Source organism: Calliphora vicina, chromosome 1, assembly GCF_958450345.1.
Source record: "Calliphora vicina chromosome 1, idCalVici1.1, whole genome shotgun sequence".
NCBI classification, from domain to species: domain Eukaryota; kingdom Metazoa; phylum Arthropoda; class Insecta; order Diptera; family Calliphoridae; genus Calliphora; species Calliphora vicina.
Window position 1 is genome coordinate 50,604,443 of NC_088780.1, and position 17,976 is coordinate 50,622,418.

Sequence of the window (17,976 nt, forward strand, 5' to 3'; positions counted from 1 at the left end):
AACATTTAACACCACAACAACAAATAAAAAGTCATAAATTGTGAAAAAATTAAATCTCATTATAATCATAATCCTCTTATATAAAAGCACAAACAATTTTAATCACAGTCATACTTACATACATAAACTTACTTATACTCAACAAACATACACACAAACTCACACTTATTATTAACTGCACACTGTGTACTACATTTAATAACAACAACAAAACAACAACAAATTATTATAAACAAAAAACGAATGAATGTCATAAATGAATGAGAAAAAAAACTATAAACCAAACAAAAAATTCAATAAATATTCATTAAACATTTTTATTATGTTTTGTTTCATTGTGGTTTTTATGCTAAAAAAAAAATTAGCAATAGTTTAAATTAATACAAATAATTGCACTAATAGAAACAAATGTGCCTGCCACAGGGCTTTATTTTAATGTTTGTTTTTGTATAAATATTTCACATACTAAATATAATTAATAAATACATAGTTTATAATCGTAATTTAAATAAGCTTAATGTTCATATTCACTTAATTTTATTAAAAGTAAACGTAATTTACGAGCTTCTAAGCCAATGGTCAGCGGTTGGGCGGGTACTTCCTCTGAGGCACTGTAGATATTTGCCGGTGTAAAAATGCCATTAACTGTAAAGTGATAAGATATAACGTTTAAATTGGATCATAATGTACACACAGTTACTAAAGTATACATACGATCGACTTTTTGGAACTTTTTTTAAAAATCTATATATTTAAAAATACATATACATTCTTCATTCACTCACTCACTCATCAGTCATGAGTGAGTGAATGAATGAGTCAGGTCTTGTATTTTTATATATATAGATTTTTAAAAAAAAGGCCCAAAAAGTCAATCGTACGTATAATTTAGTAACTGTGTGTATATGGGGCATTTCATTTCAAGTGAACCAACATTTGAAATCGATGTCTTCCGATTTGCACCAAGGTTAGTTCTATTGGATAGTAATTAGGGTGATTGACCCGGTTTTTAATAACCATTTTTTTCGGTTAAGTCGGTTTCGGTTTTTTTTTGGGGGGGGAATCCCAGTTTTCATAAATAAAATAAAATATCAAAAATATCAACCACTCACTTTTAGAAAAAATTCAATTTTAATTTCAAATTTGATCCGAAGACCTTGTGATGATTAAAAGAAGTAATCAAAACTAGAATTAAACAAGTAAGAGTGCTATATTCGGCTGTGCCGAATCTTATATACCCTTCACCAAATTATACTTGAAAATTTTAAATATTTTTAGGTAAACAAAATTACATTTTTTTTCCAGTTGTTTTTTGAATTTTTTGGAAAAAAAATTTTTTCGATTGTTATTTTAAATTTTTTTTTTTTAAATTTAAAAAAATTTTTTTTTTTAAATTTTAATAAAATTTTTTTTTTTAAATTTAAAAAAAAAAATTTTTTTTAAAATTTTAAAAAAATTTTTTTTTAAATTTTAAAAAATTTTTTTTTTTAAATTTTAAAATTTTTTTTTTTAAATTTTTAAAATTTTTTTTTTGTTTTTAAATTTTTTTTTTTTTTTAAAAAAAATTCGGGTTCAAAATTTTTTTCCCGATTTTGACCCATTGTAGGTCCAACTTACTATGGTCTTATATACGTCGTTGCAAATGTCTTTGAAATATCTATCATTAGATATCCATATTGTCTATTAATGTCTTAGTAATCCAGATATATGTAAAAAATAGGTCAAAAATAGAGGTTGTCTTGGTTTTTTCCTCATATCTCAGCCATTTGTGGACCGATTTTGCTGATTTTAAATAGCAAAATTCTCGAAAGCATGTCTGACAGAATTATTGAAGATTTGGATCCCGAAGATATCTGGGGTCTTCAGAAAACTGATTTCAACAGACAGACAGACAGACAGACGGACAGACAGACAGACAGACGGACATGGCTTAATCGACTCCGCTATCTATAAGGATCCAGAATATATATACTTTATAGGGTCGGAAATGAAAAATGTAGAAATTACAAACGGAATGACAAACTTATATATACCCTTCTCACGAAGGTGAAGGGTATAAAAATATTTAAGCGTTTTAAAAAGGCCTATTTCAATCTTTCGAAAAAAATCAAAATTTTGTAATTTTTTTTTCCGAAATCATAAACTTTTTTGACTTTTTTTTTAAATGGGCACTTTTTTTCTTAAATAAAGCTTAGATATTTTCCTTGAAGACCTATTTGGTCGCTTAGTGGGATGCGAGTTCGGTATCTATCAAAATAAATGTTTTATAAATCAAGACATACAATTTTAGACTTTTTTTGCAAAACCCAACTTTTTTTCAAAATGGGCCCTTTTTAAAAAAAAATTTTTTTTGCTCAAAAGAAAGCTTGAGTCCATTCCTTAAGATATTTTTCAAAAAAAATATTTTAACACAAAAATTGTAAAGAACATACAATTTTTGACTTTTTTTTGCAAAATCAAAAAAAAAATTTGACTTTTTTTCAAAATGGAACCTTTTTTTAATTTTTTTTTAGATCAAACAAAAGCTTAGATATTTTCCTTGAAGACCTTTTTGGTCGCTTAGTGGGATCTATCAAAATAAATATTTTTTAACACAAGACTTTCAATTTTTAACTTTTTTTTGCAAAATCTAACTTTTTTTCAAAATGGGCTAAATTATTTGCTGCTCTGGAAATTCTTTTATTTACTTATAGGGTAATTCCAAATATTCCAAACTAGTATGTTCTGACATTCGCACTATTGTTAAATCACACGTAAGTTACAAATCTCCAACTTGGGGTCTTATTGTGTAATTCGATTCGAAACCAAACACTTTCGAAATACAATGTATAAAGCATACAAATTCTAACGAATTTCTTTTCGAAAGGAATTACAGAATAACCTCTCTAGTTTTTGCTTGTTCTGAAACTCACGCGTTTGCTGCCGATTTGTCATTACACAAAACTCCGCATTTTTCAAATTTAAAATAATTTTATGCTGCATTATAGAAAAAAATAAAGGGTAATTCGTGTAAATTATTCACAGCACTGGTAACTTACATTACAAATCAGTTGTTTATTGAAATCGCCAGTGCAAAAGAAAAAAATGGACAGACATTTTTTAAATTTCATATTTTTACAGGCCTGTCACACATTTAGTTCGGAATGGTTTCAATTCCGAGCGATTTCGTTTTAGGTTCAGATTCCGAGTAATTTATTAATTCCAAAAATATTTAATAATTCTGTATTTCTGATTTTAATTTGAACAGCGTGAAGTTTTTGCTACAGAAACTGATGAAAAATTTTAGAAAAACAAATAATTACAAAGAAATATCAATTCCACTTTGAAACTTGAAAGTGGTTTCATTCCGAAAGAAATTTTCGTTTTACTTTTTCTGAAGAAGCAAAAACAATTTAAGAAGCAAAAAAAAATTAATTCCACTTTCGATCTGTAACAGGCCTGATAGTGAAATTATTGAACTTTGGTGTGGTTTTTAACAACGGTTACATAGATTTTTTATGTGTAGAATTGGACCTTTTCATTTGTATCCTAACGAAAAACTTAATTAATATTTAACTTACCCTCACAAGATTTCAAGAAATTCATCACCTCCTGCAACGAGGCATTGGGTAAAATGATATTTTGTTTGGCCATACCCGTCAACAGACCCAAAATACAACGTTTAACATGTAGCCAGGTGTCGGCATAAAGTCTAGCTCCCGAACCACCCTCCAAAGCATGAGCTATGCGCGATAAACCAAATTCATAATTTGATTTGGCACAATACAAAGTGCCCACCACTAAATTGACAATACACAAATGATGATACTGTTTGCCCATGTTGCCCTTAAGTTCCTCGGCCTTTTCCACTTTACGCATAAGCTCCTCGGCTTCTTCATTTTGAAAAGTCATTATATAGGAAACACAAAGATTGGCCAAAACGGCAGCCGAAACAGACATGATCTGAAAGGATTATAAATTAAAATGAAATTAATTAAAACAAGATTTAAAAACTTGAGAAGGTATGTACATCATCGCCATGCTGACGTATAACGGGTTCATAGAAAGCAGACGCCTCTTTGTATTTATCGCCCTGCATAAAAAGCACATGGCCGGCATTTAAACGCCAAATAGAATTTTCCGAACAAAATTCTGCACTTGCGCGAAATTCTCTTTCGGCTCCCACGAAATCATCATCACGCCATGAAATCCAAGCTCGAGCCAAGACAACTGGCAGGTATCTAAAAATAAATAATGGTTATACATACTATGTAGCTGATAAAAAAACCTTAACTCACAATTCCAAGGCATTTTCATAGTCTTTCAAAGCATTCCTTAAGGCATTTTGATCGGTTGTCGAACGGACTTCCTGCACTTTAGCCGCTAAACTTCTCAATTTACCCGCCAAACTAGAGGCCAATGTGCCCAATTTCTTTTCAGCCAACTCTGCTGAGGCCTGGGCTGTTATCAAGGCATCCAATAATTCATACAGATACTACACAGGGACATTTTTTTAATTATTGTACATACGTAAATCTTATAAAGTCGAATATACCTGTGATAAATAGGTGTATGTTAGATTTGTATGCTCCGCCAGAATATCAGCTGCAGTTTCGTACATTTCATGTTTGCAACAGATGAGCAGTATATTGGCAAAGGTTTCCCTAGGACATGATGGTGGTCCCAGATCTAGCAGAAAGGCTAATTTCCTCAAACCTGCAACAGGTCCCTGGGGTTCTGTCAGGGCCATATTATGCAAGGTAACAGGATCTAATTCACTTTCGGCTCGAGGCGGTAAGTCTAACAATGAATCTCTGGCGGCATCAACTGAAATTGAATTAATGTTGAAATACATATATACAATTATTAGAGAATTATTAAACAAGTGAATTCGACGCGTTATTCGAATTCGATATACAGAATAGGCGGAATAGAATGTGGAATTTTAAAGGCGTCTTTAACTAAAATGATTAATTTTACAAAATTACTACAGTTTAAACGAATATTCGGTTTCGGCTCAGGAGTGGTTCGGCCAGTAAAATTTTACAGATACAGGTCATACATTTATAGAATACTTCTCAGCATTGACAAAACAATGGAAACTTTCGAACTTCTACAAGAAAATTAACTAAAACATGAATAATATGTATGAATGCGTTGTAAAAAGTATAAATATATCGATGGACTTATATACATAGGGTTTTCCAACAAGAGGTGTTATTTTGGTATTCAAAGAAAAATGGAATTTTTTGAGATAAATGATCGGATGTTTATTTTATAATAGAAAGGACACCACGACCACGCTTACAGGATATACTTGCCACCTTTTGAAATTTTCAAAACGGGATATCACTATAATTGTGGCAGTCTTAAAATTTCTCCCTAATATCACCCTTACTATTCTACATAGTTTCTCATACAAAGTAAATAGTTAATTTCGAATATCTGGAGTACTATAATTGTAATGTATTTAAACTTTTAATGGTCAGGATCAGAACAGTGGGTATGGAACTTTCCATACGAAGTACATAGTTAATTTTGAATATCTGGATATCTAAAATTGCGAGATTCTTCAAACTTTGTCTTAGAATTTATTTTTTATAATTTTATCTACTTGGTTTCACCTCATTAAAAAAATAGTTTATAAAATCTTTCAAATTTTTTTTATTTTACTACGTAGGGGTAACGAAGCGCAACGGGTTTGCTAGTATTTAATAAAGTTTAATTATTTTAGTCCTTAATTTAAAATTTATATTTTTAATGACTTTTATCAGCTTTTTTATTATTATTTGAAATAATAAATTCAACAAACTCAGTCCATTTCAATGGACCAACAACTCAGCTTTAACATAAGGTACAAACATCCTAGAGCGAGTATCGCGCCTCTTATTTTTCATGAATGTTAAAAAATGTTTACTGATGAGTTTTTTCGGAACTCATAGAAGTTAATGCACTAAGTACATTGCTAACATTGATATTCAGTTTTTAGAAAATACTATATTTCAGAAAATAAAGCATCCTTGTCTATAGGTATTTCCAAATTTTGATTTTTTTTATATTTTTTGTGGTAATTAATGAAAATGTTATGTTTTTTTCAAAACGGGACAATTGGCGTCCCGTTCAAATTATCGTCGGGACACGGGACATTTGACTCTAAAAATGGTCTGTCCCGACGAAAACTAGACGGTTGGCAAGTCTATTACAGGACCATATACTTTTCATGAAATTTTCCTATGTCCTCGATAGCCTCACGAATTCTATCTTTGAGGTCTTGAATCGAGGCTGGGCTGTTGGCTTAGACCTTATCTTTCACGTGGACCCAAAGGAAGAAGTCGCAAGGTGTTAAATAACAAGATCTCGGTGGCCAATTGTGATCACCTCTTCGAGAGATAAGACGTAGTGCCGTCTTGTGAAAAGTAAACGTTGTCCAGATCAATATCATCCAACTGCAACCATAATGACGTTTGCCTAATTCAAAAGAACGACAAGGAATGGACAATCCCGGGTTTTCTTCAACACTTTGGGCTACAGCAGCAATATTCTCAGTTGTTCTTGAGCGACGTGCACGGGTTTTATTCTTCACATCACTAACTTGTCCCAACAGCTCGAATTTTTGCACCAATTTCTGTATTGCGGTCCTACAAGGTGCTTCACGACGACCCAAAAATGCTTTAGTTTTGCGAACTGTGACTGCAAGATTTTCACCATTTTTGTAGTGAATTTTAATAATATCAATGCGTTGTTGAAGCGTATTTTTAGTAATGGCGTAGTTTCTACTTGACAAATGTCAAAGAATAAAAACTTAAAAAGTGACAGCTACCGAAATACCGGGTGATTCAAAATAGCACCTATTGTTGTAAAACCCTTTATTAAATACCCTGTATTTTAGATTTTCATGAAAATTAATTTTAGATGGCAAAATATACGGCAAACAGGTCCACATCTGTAATATAAATAGCTCCCATATTAGGTCCACTTCCGAAAATCACTCATGAAAATTATTGAAATTTTAATAGAATAATGATTTGCTCATACTCATGATTTGCAACGACGTATATAAGACCATAGTAAGTTGGACCTACAATGGGTCGAAATAGGAAAAAATATTTTTTAACCCGAATTTTTATTTCAAATTTAATATTTTTTTTTTAAAATTTAAAAAAAAATTTAAATTTGAAATAAAAATTCCGAAAAAATTTTTTCAAAAAAATTAAAAAAACAACTGCGCAAAAAAATTTTTGTTTACCTAAAAATATTTAAAATTTGTATTTTGAAGTATAATTTGGTGAAGGGTATATAAGATTCGGCACAGTCGAATATAGCTCTCTTCCTTGATTTTATTAAAGTTCAACCAATAACGAAAATTGTATATTAAATTATCAAATTCAAAACTCAAAATTCAGTAGAAAATTTTGTTTTTGAGCACATCAATACTTTCAACTCTGAATTGAAACTGTTTCAATTATGAATTGAAACTGTTAAGGAAATAGTTTTTTCTGTGAATAAATTTTAAATATTGAATTTTACTTACTATTTCCATCATTGTATTCAATGGCGGCCTTTAAGTTCAATGCCTGAGTAATGCCCGACAAAGCCATTGTTATGGGGTTACCAACACTGCGGGCACTACCATCTGTATCGATTTGGGCACCAATACCCAATTCGGGATGATTCCGTATGCCACGATCCACAATTTCAGCTTTAATTTTTAATATATTTTTTTATTAATAAATTCTAACAAACATTTTAAATCTTAATTTTCTCTTACTGGTATAATCAAGGGCCTGAGTTTTTTCCTTTTTACGAAAGTGTGACAAAGCCAAATTGTAGGCAATCAAGGGATTAAAACCGCCCACTTGTAGAGCTGAGTTAAAACGTTGCACAGAACTTTCAAATTGATCGGCCTGATAGAGCAGACAACCTTCATCGTTAAGAGTTTCGGCAGTGCCACTCGAACGTTGATTCAAAACACTTTGAGCTCCCGCATAATCTTCGCTCGAATACAAAATGGCACTTTGCAGTTGTAGAGATTGTTCTTTTAACTCATCAATGTCGCTGATTTGTTTCAAAACTTTTAGGGCATCCAAAAATATGCCCGCCTGATACAAAGACTGGGCATAATAGAATCTAGAAATGTATTTATATACAATTATGATGCGTTAGAAATATATTATTAAGGCCAAATTCATAATCTATTTTTTAAATTTATCAAAGTTTTCTAAAACAAATATTTTCATCTAATATTTGTTTTAGAAATGTTGTTTTATAAATATAAAAATTGTTTATGAATTGTTTATTAAACCTACTTATATTTAGGAATCTTTGGTGCCAAATTGCACAATTGTTCATAACAAGTGGCTGCCTCCTCATACTTCTGGGCATGATAGTAACAGTAACCCAAAATTGACAGACCAGATCTAGTGTTGGCTGCCTCTCCCAAATTGATTATGCACTCAATGACATCTTCGAAGCGCTTGTCTTTAATCTGTTTCCCAACAACAGCAGAAATTTGTTAATTAATGCATTAACATGCAATGGAAAATGTATAGAATTCATTAAAAATTTCCAAAGCTGTCTTCTGTTGCGTGCTCTTACCAAATTGTAGATGGTTCGTGTTATATGACCCTCTCTAAGGATTATGCCCTGATGCAGCATTTTTTGTTTTTCTAATGCTTTCTTTATTTATTATTATTTTGTTTAAGATGCAGCGTAAATTTTATTTCTTTAAAATTTTGTAATTTCGTTTGATTTCTAGAAAACAGTTTCCATGGCAACATAATGCATTCGTCATATAAATAAATAAATACAACCCTTATTTAAATATTATGAAAATAATAAAATATTCTGCACTGTGTGCACCAACAAATTTAAAATATATTAACCAAACCACAGAACTATATGAAAGCGAAAACTATATCATCTTCAAAACGATATTGTTATTATGCCCCGAGTAACATTTTAGATTTTGAAACGAATTCGAAATTAAATCCACATTATTTACTCGTTTTACTTTGGAGTACACAAACCAGTTTCAGTGTACAAAATCGTGAGATTTACAGAACATCAATTTGTCAATTATTCGTTTTTGAAAATCACTCGTTTTTGAAATCAATCGATTTGCAGTATATCACAATTTCCAAAAACTTTTTTACAAATAAATAAGAAATGAAAACACAAATATTTAGAATTAACCCCACCAAATGTGATTGAAATTCATTGACTTTTTAACCCACTATAACGGTTGCTGACAGGGAAGAGTATTTCTTGGTTAAAAATCTGTTTTTGGTTTTAGTAATAGAGATACATAACGAGAGCTCTCCTCTCAACAAAAGGTTCGAAAGAATTAATTTCTTATTAAATTTCCAAATTCAAATTAATTTTGTTATCTTGACCGTTCTATTATCCTTAGTACTTCAAATGTATTGATTTAATTCCTTTGAGAATTAATTCTGTATTTAATCATTAAAACTTTCTTAATCCATATCCATTACGAATACATTAGATAGTATTGTGGGTCAATCCCGATCATATGATATATAAACACCCTTCTTTTTACATGAATCTTATTTGCGTTGAATTTTTTTGAATGCCAACATTTTTAAGAAATGTGTACTCGTTAAAATGATTTTCGAAAATGGGCCTTATATGAGAGCTATGACTGGTAGTAACAAAATTTGGTAGCCTGATTTGCGTATATGTATGTATATGAAACTCATTTGTGATGAATTTTATTTGGATACCAACATTTTTAAAAGATTTATTTTCATAAATGACATTTTCGAGAAAGGTTTTTATTTGGGAGTTATATTATGGACCGATACTTTGGTACTTATTTAGTTTTCTTATATAATTTTCCTATTAAAAAAAAATATTTAATAACGTTTGAAATAAATCTTATCTTCTAGAGAATATTGTCTGTCAATATTTGTATTTCTGTCAATTTCCTAATCAGAAGTTGTCGACTTGGACACCCCGTATCTCACCTTGTATTCCAACAGGGTGGTCATACATTTTATATTCTTAAAGCGACAGATAATATCGTGTTTTCATTCTGGATAGTATGATGAGCTTCAAACTAAATGTCGTGGAGCGACTATTTGTGCACCCGATTGAGATAATGCTTAATGAGCAGACGAAATTCATTTTTTCCAATTTCTCCAAAAGTCAGGAGGTAGTCGGCATAGAATAAACACATAGAACGGAAGGAGAGAGTAATATATATGGAAAAGTTACTCTCTTTTCACACATACTGGTGATACAATAACAAAATACATGCAATACATTCTCACGAATTGGGTTTTTGACAACATACTTAGGTTTTTGGCTCTCAGTTACCTATCTAGTTGTTGTCTATGGTAGTCGGTCTGCTATCAATGGTAGTCAAACACAAAATAAATGACACAGTTTGTTCAAATTCAAGTCTACTGACAGTGTTGCCCTTACAGTTAAGAGTCTGGGAATTCAGAAACTATTGATTTCGTACTATGAGAAGAAAACCTACAAAATATAAAGTGAATGCCCACGATATGTGCAACCAATAGGGTTCATAATCGGGAATATTTATTTAGAAATTTCCGTGAAATTTTTGTCAGGAATTTTCGAGAATTTCTGTATAAATTAAATTAGACCCCTTTCACAATAGGCAATTTAGTTGCCCAACAACAAAACTGCATGCAAAATTTTCTTCTCATTAACCCGACATTACCTCTGGCATCTACAAACACAAGAGACTTGCGCCTAGTGTGAAAGTGGTCTTATACTTATAGTAATTTTTCTGTTTAGATAAAAAAGATTCGTTGTGATAATTCGATTATATCCATAGACTTTTTGATACTTGCAACATAAATTCAGTTAAAATAGAAGAATAACGAATAAAATAATCTAATTTATGTTACACCAACTAAAATTTTTCAGAAACAACAGAAAAATTCAGTCATTTAGACTGATTATTGATTAAAAATAAATTCGCAAACGAATCATAGCCAAACTTTTTAATGTGACAAAAACAGAAAAATTTTTATTTAAAAGTTAAATTTTCTAAAATCCTTAAAGGATATTAAGATTTTTAACATTAAAACTTCGAGGGATGTTTTATTTAGAGTAAATAATGACAATAATACTGGTTTAAATTTGTTTATATATATTCTATGATTTGAAAAAGAACTCCAGATTCATCTTAGTTGGATCAGTTAAATCTTTCTACTCTATATATATCTCGCATATTCATGGGTTCAAAGAACTCTGCTTGACCAGCGTTCCGTAGTTTCTCAAAAAATAACTCTATTTGAGTTGGATTTAATTATGACGACGATCACGAAACTAGAACCTTAACTTAATCTTAGCGGAAACTAGAAAATTACTCAAAATAATCACACCTACGAGTGCTGCTTTTGTTTTCACATAGTATTTTTTACTAATACATTCTCACCACTTAGGTTTTTGACAACTGAGTTAGGTATTTAACAGATATGTTCATAATAATTTCCCATAAAACTGTTTCTAGTCATACATACATGTAGCTTGTTCGCGTTGAGCATTCCTCTGACTAAAATCGTCAGTTATTAACACAACTACACTTTAAATTTAAGACTATAATTATTTGTTAAGTTTTTATTTTCACGATTAATTTCTGTATAATAAATCACTTTGTACTTTAAAATGTGTATTAAACTAAACCATTTATGATTTATTGAGATATTGTACTGTCATTATTACATTTTCCTTTAGTGGCACTCAAACATTTCAGATGATCATTGTAGGCCGAATAAGTTTCGAAAATATATTTACGTTTAGCAGCCAACTGGCAACGTAAAATTTCCTTTTCTTCTGGATCATATTGATCATTTAACTCAATGATCATGGATGAGGCATTCAAATGCATTATAACAAATTTATTCGTATTTGTGGCGGCCTAAAAGTGGAACTAGAATTAGCAAAGATTTTTTTTTTAATTTTCGGGAAAACTTACGGTTTTTGAATGACAATGGAAAAATTCATGGGCATCTGTAATGAGATTACAAGCTGTCAAATCCGAACATGTTTCCTGTGACGTCTGTTTATGTTTCTCTATTTCTGCCTCGGGATCAATATCTAGTGGTGGTCGGCGATCAATGTTGTCTTCATCATTACAGGCCTCAAGAGAATCCGTATAATTTCGATTGATTTGTATTAATTGTTTTAAATATTTTTTTACACAACCAGGTTGCTGTAACAAATCACCATCCGTTCGTAGAGAACGTGAAAGGTACACAAAGCAAATGAAATAGATACAAATGTTTGGAAAACTCTTCATAACGCCTTATTTCCAGCTGCTTCTGATACTCAATTAAATATGTTTATTGTTCGTTAATGGGTAAATAATACACTCGAGTTCTTAATAGTTAATGGAAAACCAAAATACAATTTTTAACTCAATCCATTAGTGAATGGGATACACTTGTATTGTACTTAGGTATGCGAATATCTTATCATCGTTGCGGATACTCGTAATATTTTATTGTCATTTGACATTGATAGTGTAAAATAATGTTTGTTACGATCAGAAGAACTTTATATCTATACCAAGAATAATTAGTTTTTTTAGCTGTGTTCCCGTACTTTTAAATTTTTAGTTAGAATTAGTACAAACAAATAAAAATAAAAAAGTACAATCAGCAATGCCGAATTTTAGATACCCATCACCAAAATTTATGATTTTTGGTGACTTCAAAATACAAATTCTCAAATGATTAATCATTTTGTCCATGTGTATTTATCATAGGACTTTTGCCATATTTCCTAGTAGATTTCTAATCTCTAATGCTTAATTCATGTATATCCTGGTTTCCGCACAGATGTAGCTAGATCGTTCTAGAATTAAATATGACCAATATTTCAATATGTTACAAACGTAATGACAAGATCATTCCTCTCGATGGTGGATATACAAACATTGGTGGTATTAAAATAATTTTTAAGGCAATTTTTTTTTAATAATTGTTATTTTGATAACGTTTGTTTGTCAATTTTATAAGTTTAAAGAGTGTCAATAAATGTCTAATATGAATTTGAGTGAAAAATATTGGTTTATTTGTTAAGATAGCGATTACGTAGACTTATTTAATAAAATAAAAAACTGCGATATAAAGTGTTGTATATAAATAATGCTAATTTTCGCATTCCGAAAGTTTATTATTAAGGAGTGAGTCAAAAAAATGTGTACTTTAAAAAAAATCGTATACTTTCTGGATTAATTTGGTCAATATTCCAATTAAATTAGTCATTACTTTGATATCACTAAAATTAGTTACATGTAACTGCAATAAAAACTCATTGGAACAGTAAGGGTTATCACGGAATGTCAGGTCGGTAGATTTCCATTACAAATATGTATTGGGTATACATATGACTTAAAAATGTGGGATTTACAATAGATGGCATATTTTTTGAACGCTGTTTTTGTTTTTATACCCTTCACCTTCGTGAGAAGGGTATATATAAGTTTGTCATTCCGTTTGTAATTTCCACAATATAATTTTCCGACCCTATAAAGTATATATATTCTGGATCCTTATTGATAGCGGAGTCGATTAAGACATGTCCATCTGTCTGTCTGTTGAAATCAACTTTCCGAAGCCCCCAAATAACTTACAAACACGATTCATACATCAATATCTCTGGAATTCTTCCGGCTCGGTTGCTATTTAAAATCGGGAAAATCGGTCCACATATGGCTGAGAAATAAGGAAAAAACCAGGACAACCTCGATTTTTGACCTATATCTGGATTATTAAGTCATTAATATAGACAATATGGATATCTAAGTTTTTTTTTCACCAAAAATTTTTATTCGCTAAATATTAAAAAAAAAAATTTTAAAATCAAAAAAAAAATTTTAAATTTAAAAAACAATTCGAAAATAATGTTTTTACAAAAAATTAAAAAAACTACTTCAAAAAAAAATAAATTTTGTTTACCTAAAAATATTTAAAATTTTTATTTTGAAGTATAATTTGGTGAAGGGTATATAAGATTCGGCACAATCGAATATAGCTCTCTTACTTGTTAATAACTTATATGTCATATTGAAGGGTACATATTTGTCATTTATTTTCACTTAGTATAACAACAAAGCGTCATATGCAGGAAGTTTTTCTATACTTCTTAAATTAAAAAAAAATTGCCACGGAAGCACACCGATTGTTCACCGAAGCTTATTGTAAATGTGTTTCATCGGTTTCAACGTGCGATTCAGAAGTGGTGATTTTGATACGGAAGAAAAAGATCACTCAGTCCAGCCAAAAAAGTTTGATGAACAAGAATTGGAGGCATTACTCCATGAAGAATATTGTAAAACTCAACAAGAACAAGAATTGGAGGCATTACTCCCTGAAGATTATTGTAAAACTCAACAAGAGCTTGAACAATCATTGGGAGCTACTCAATCAGCAATTTCAAAACGTTTGCAAACAGCAGGATTCATACAAAAGCAGGGAAATTGGGTAACATACGAATTGATGCTGAAAGATCTTGAACGATGATTTTGTATGTCTGCTATAAAAGAAAATTATTTTTGCACCGTATCATTACCTGCGATGAAAGGTGGATCCATTACGATAACCCAAAGCGTAAGAGATCGTATGTGAAGCTCGGCCAACCAGAAAAATCGAAACCAAAGCCAAATATCCATGACGCTAATGTAATATTTGTTAAGATCAAAATAGCTACTGAAATCTGGCCAGATCGTCATACCGAAAACAACTGATTCGCTTGAAACGAGCATTGGGCGAAAAACGCGAAGAATATGCGGCCAGATATGAAACCATAATATTTATCATAACATGTTACAATATCTGTTAATAAGTATTTAGAATGAAGTGCAAGCACTTTATAGTACAGAATGTGCCCCGTCCGAATACTATTTGTTTCGATCGATGCAAAACGCTCTCTTTGGAATAAGCTTCACTTTGGAACATAGTATCCGAAACTAGCTTTTAAAATTAGCCATGCCTAGGTGCATGAAGCTTTTGAAAAAGCTTTTTTGTTAGAATCGGCAAACCTCTTTTGGATTAAATATTTAAAAAAATTGAACAATGTAATTCCTTATATTGTCTGACTAAGGATTAAGTCATAGATGACAACTAGATAGTTAACTAAAAATATTCCCTTTATACAAAAAGAAATGCACTATAAAACTCTTGAATGTGAATCGGGAGAACATTTCAAGGCTAATGGTTGTGTAACAGGTCTCTTGATGATCGGTAAGCCCGCAAGCTGAGTTGGATGATGTCCTTTCAACAGTTACTATCACAGCTATTAGGACCGCCGAAAGTGGAGGCAGTTTGGAAAAATACAACTTGATGTTGCTAAATCTTAAATGTATATTAAACAAACTTAACTTCATACACAGAAAAAAATAAAAATGAGTTTCAATTACGAAATTGATTATATTAATTAAAAAAATATTTTTTGCTCCAATCATCAAAATGATACTATTAATTAAATTGAAAATAAAAATTTTAATTGAAAAAAAATCCAATTAAAATAGTATTAAATATGGTAATTGAGTTCCTTTACAAAATTCAATTAAATTTTTAATTGGACCAATTAAGTAATTGAAATTTTGCACTAAAACTATTAAATATTAATTACGACAATTATGCAATTAATTACCAATTTTTTTATTTTATTTAAGTTTTACAATTATTTACATTTAATTATATGCATTTAAAAGATTAAAATTAATTTACAATACATGTAATGTATGTAATGTATGTAATGTATGTAATGTATGTAATGTATGTAATGTATGTAATGTATGTAATGTATGTAATGTATGTAATGTATGTAATGTATGTAATGTATGTAATGTATGTAATGTATGTAATGTATGTAATGTATGTAATGTATGTAATGTATGTAATGTATGTAATGTATGTAATGTATGTAATGTATGTAATGTATGTAATGTATGTAATGTATGTAATGTATGTAATGTATGTAATGTATGTAATGTATGTAATATATGTAATGTATGTAAGCTCGGTCACGAATTCCCAAAAATAAAAGTCTAAGGGATGATAAGAGAAAAAGCAAGAAAATGTATTTCAAGCATCATCTTCCACATATGTATACACATCCATAAATCTGTCGTTCAAACTGAACAATATGTCTTAAAAATTGCACAAATTTATATATAATTTAACACGTACTTACCGCTGAACATAATCCAAAGAAGAACAGGAATATATCTTGCTCTCAAAATAATCCAAATTTTTCACTTTTTTTTATAAAACTATTATGAGCATGTTTGACTTATAAAATATAGTATACGAATTTTCTAAATATTTTTTCTTTTCCTATTTTAATTTCTTAAACGTCAGAATTTTTTTGTTTTTAAAAAAATGCTACAACCAAGTAAAAAAATAATTAAATTAATTAAAAAAAATAATTAAAGTTCAAAATAAAACCAAGAAATAAATTAATTGAAAAAAATTAAGCAATAATTTTTTCTGTGTACTCGCAGCATGTATTTTATAAAAAAAATTTCTAGACATCAATTTTTTTTTGTTTTCAAACCCCCATTAACACGAAGTCTGGTTATGTGTTAACTAATAGTTATACTGACAGTTTTCATACAAAAATAATTTTAAACGACAGTATAACTATTAGTTAGTACCTAACCAGACTTCGTGTTAATGGGGGTTAATTTAATTACACACCTATTCCGAATTTGAATTTAAATTTTCAAAAATTTTAAATTGGATTTCTTATCTTCAATTTGTTTTATCGCAGTATTAGTTTCAATATTAATTTGTAGTTTCTCTATATCAACTTGAAATGGTATAGCATGAAATGGCCTAGCAAATTTTTTTTTTTTTTGTATATAAAAATATGGAAAATACGTTCAATTAAATGGGTAAGGGCCGTCAATCTAAAGCTTACATATGAGAACACCTGATCTTGATATTTCCCAGATACTAGCACGGAGACATCAATGTGATTCATCAAATTGTTAAGATAATGGCCCTTCGGGTCTGAAGTCTCTCCTTAGATTTTTATAAAACCATAAAATAAAAAGTATGTTTGTTAATAAGTTTACAGATTAATTATTGCAACTATTAATGGGCAATAATTTTTATAATTCTGAAAATGTAATGTCAAGGTTATTGTTAATAAGTACTGAAAAAACAATACATATTGGTTAAAAAACATTTTATTTTGAAAATAGTTATGTAGCTCTTGGCTCATTAAATTCCCTTTTTTCCCCGCTCTGTACTCTTATTTATCGATCCCAAAAGCCTGGTAGTGAAGATTGTCAAGTGGATTCACATGTCATATTGTCAAAATGTTCCAATATTTCGGCTTATCCGGCTCTTAGGCATTCGGCGCAAATCTCTGCTGGATGGTTACGACTGCATAATAAACATAGCATACAGAGTAATATTATTTTAGGACATTTTTTGCTTGAAAGGCAATAACAACATTTTTAAACCATTGCAAAATATTAAAAAAATAAGACAATACGACATGGATACTTAGGATACCTTCTGAATCCACTAATTGTATTTAAAACAAGTAAGAGAGTTATTTTCGGCTGTGCCGAATCTTATATGCCCTTTACCAAATTATACTTCAAAATGCAAATTTTAAATATTTTTAGGTAAACAAAATTTATTTTTTTTCTAAAGCTGTTTTTTTAATTTTTTGTAAAAAAAAAATTTTCGAATTGTTATTTTTTTTTTATGTTCAAAAAATTTTTTTGATTGGTGAAAAAAAATTCTGTTAAAAAATATTTTTTTTCGATTTTGACCCATTGAAGGTCCAACTTACTATACGTCGTTGCAAAGGTCTTTGAAATATATATCATTAGATAGGTATCCATATTGTCTATATTAATGACTTAGTAATCCAGATATAGGTCAAAAATCGAGGTTGTACTGGTTTTTTCCTCATAGCTGTGCCATTTGTGGACCGATTTTTCTGATTTTATATATGAAACTTCTCGAAAGCATGTCT

General features: G+C 30.0%; 2 protein-coding genes across 2 annotated transcripts; both read right to left on the minus strand.

Annotated features, from left to right (window-relative positions):
* Positions 1–418: 418 nt before the first annotated feature.
* On the minus strand, positions 419–8,634 carry Ttc30 (tetratricopeptide repeat domain 30). Its single transcript, XM_065512362.1, has 9 exons — positions 8,575–8,634; positions 8,286–8,464; positions 7,748–8,106; positions 7,511–7,678; positions 4,535–4,806; positions 4,278–4,474; positions 4,010–4,220; positions 3,561–3,942; positions 419–645 (listed from the first exon to the last, which is right to left on the minus strand). The coding sequence occupies exons 1-9, from the start codon at positions 8,632–8,634 to the stop codon at positions 515–517; spliced, it is 1,959 nt and encodes a 652-aa protein (XP_065368434.1). The 3' UTR covers positions 419–514.
* Positions 8,635–11,660: 3,026 nt separating this feature from the next.
* LOC135949261 (uncharacterized) lies at positions 11,661–12,414 on the minus strand. Its single transcript, XM_065498766.1, has 2 exons — positions 11,948–12,414; positions 11,661–11,890 (listed from the first exon to the last, which is right to left on the minus strand). Exons 1-2 carry the CDS (start codon positions 12,269–12,271, stop codon positions 11,666–11,668), a joined length of 549 nt encoding a protein of 182 aa, XP_065354838.1. The 5' UTR covers positions 12,272–12,414; the 3' UTR covers positions 11,661–11,665.
* Between the last annotated feature and the right edge of the window lie 5,562 nt (positions 12,415–17,976).

Bases quoted from the DNA above. Each gene is read 5' to 3' on its own strand.
- Ttc30 (XM_065512362.1), bottom strand. From the start codon at position 8,634: ATGCTGCATCAGGGCATAATCCTTAGAGAGGGTCATATAACACGAACC. The intron at 8,107-8,285 runs GTAGGTTTAATA...ATACATTTCTAG, and splicing joins CCAAAGATTCCTAAATATAA to ATTCTATTATGCCCAGTCTT. The intron at 3,943-4,009 runs GTACATACCTTC...TAATCCTTTCAG, and splicing joins TACGTCAGCATGGCGATGAT to ATCATGTCTGTTTCGGCTGC.
- LOC135949261 (XM_065498766.1), bottom strand. From the start codon at position 12,271: ATGAAGAGTTTTCCAAACATTTGTATCTATTTCATTTGCTTTGTGTAC. The intron at 11,891-11,947 runs GTAAGTTTTCCC...TTCCACTTTTAG, and splicing joins TCCATTGTCATTCAAAAACC to GCCGCCACAAATACGAATAA.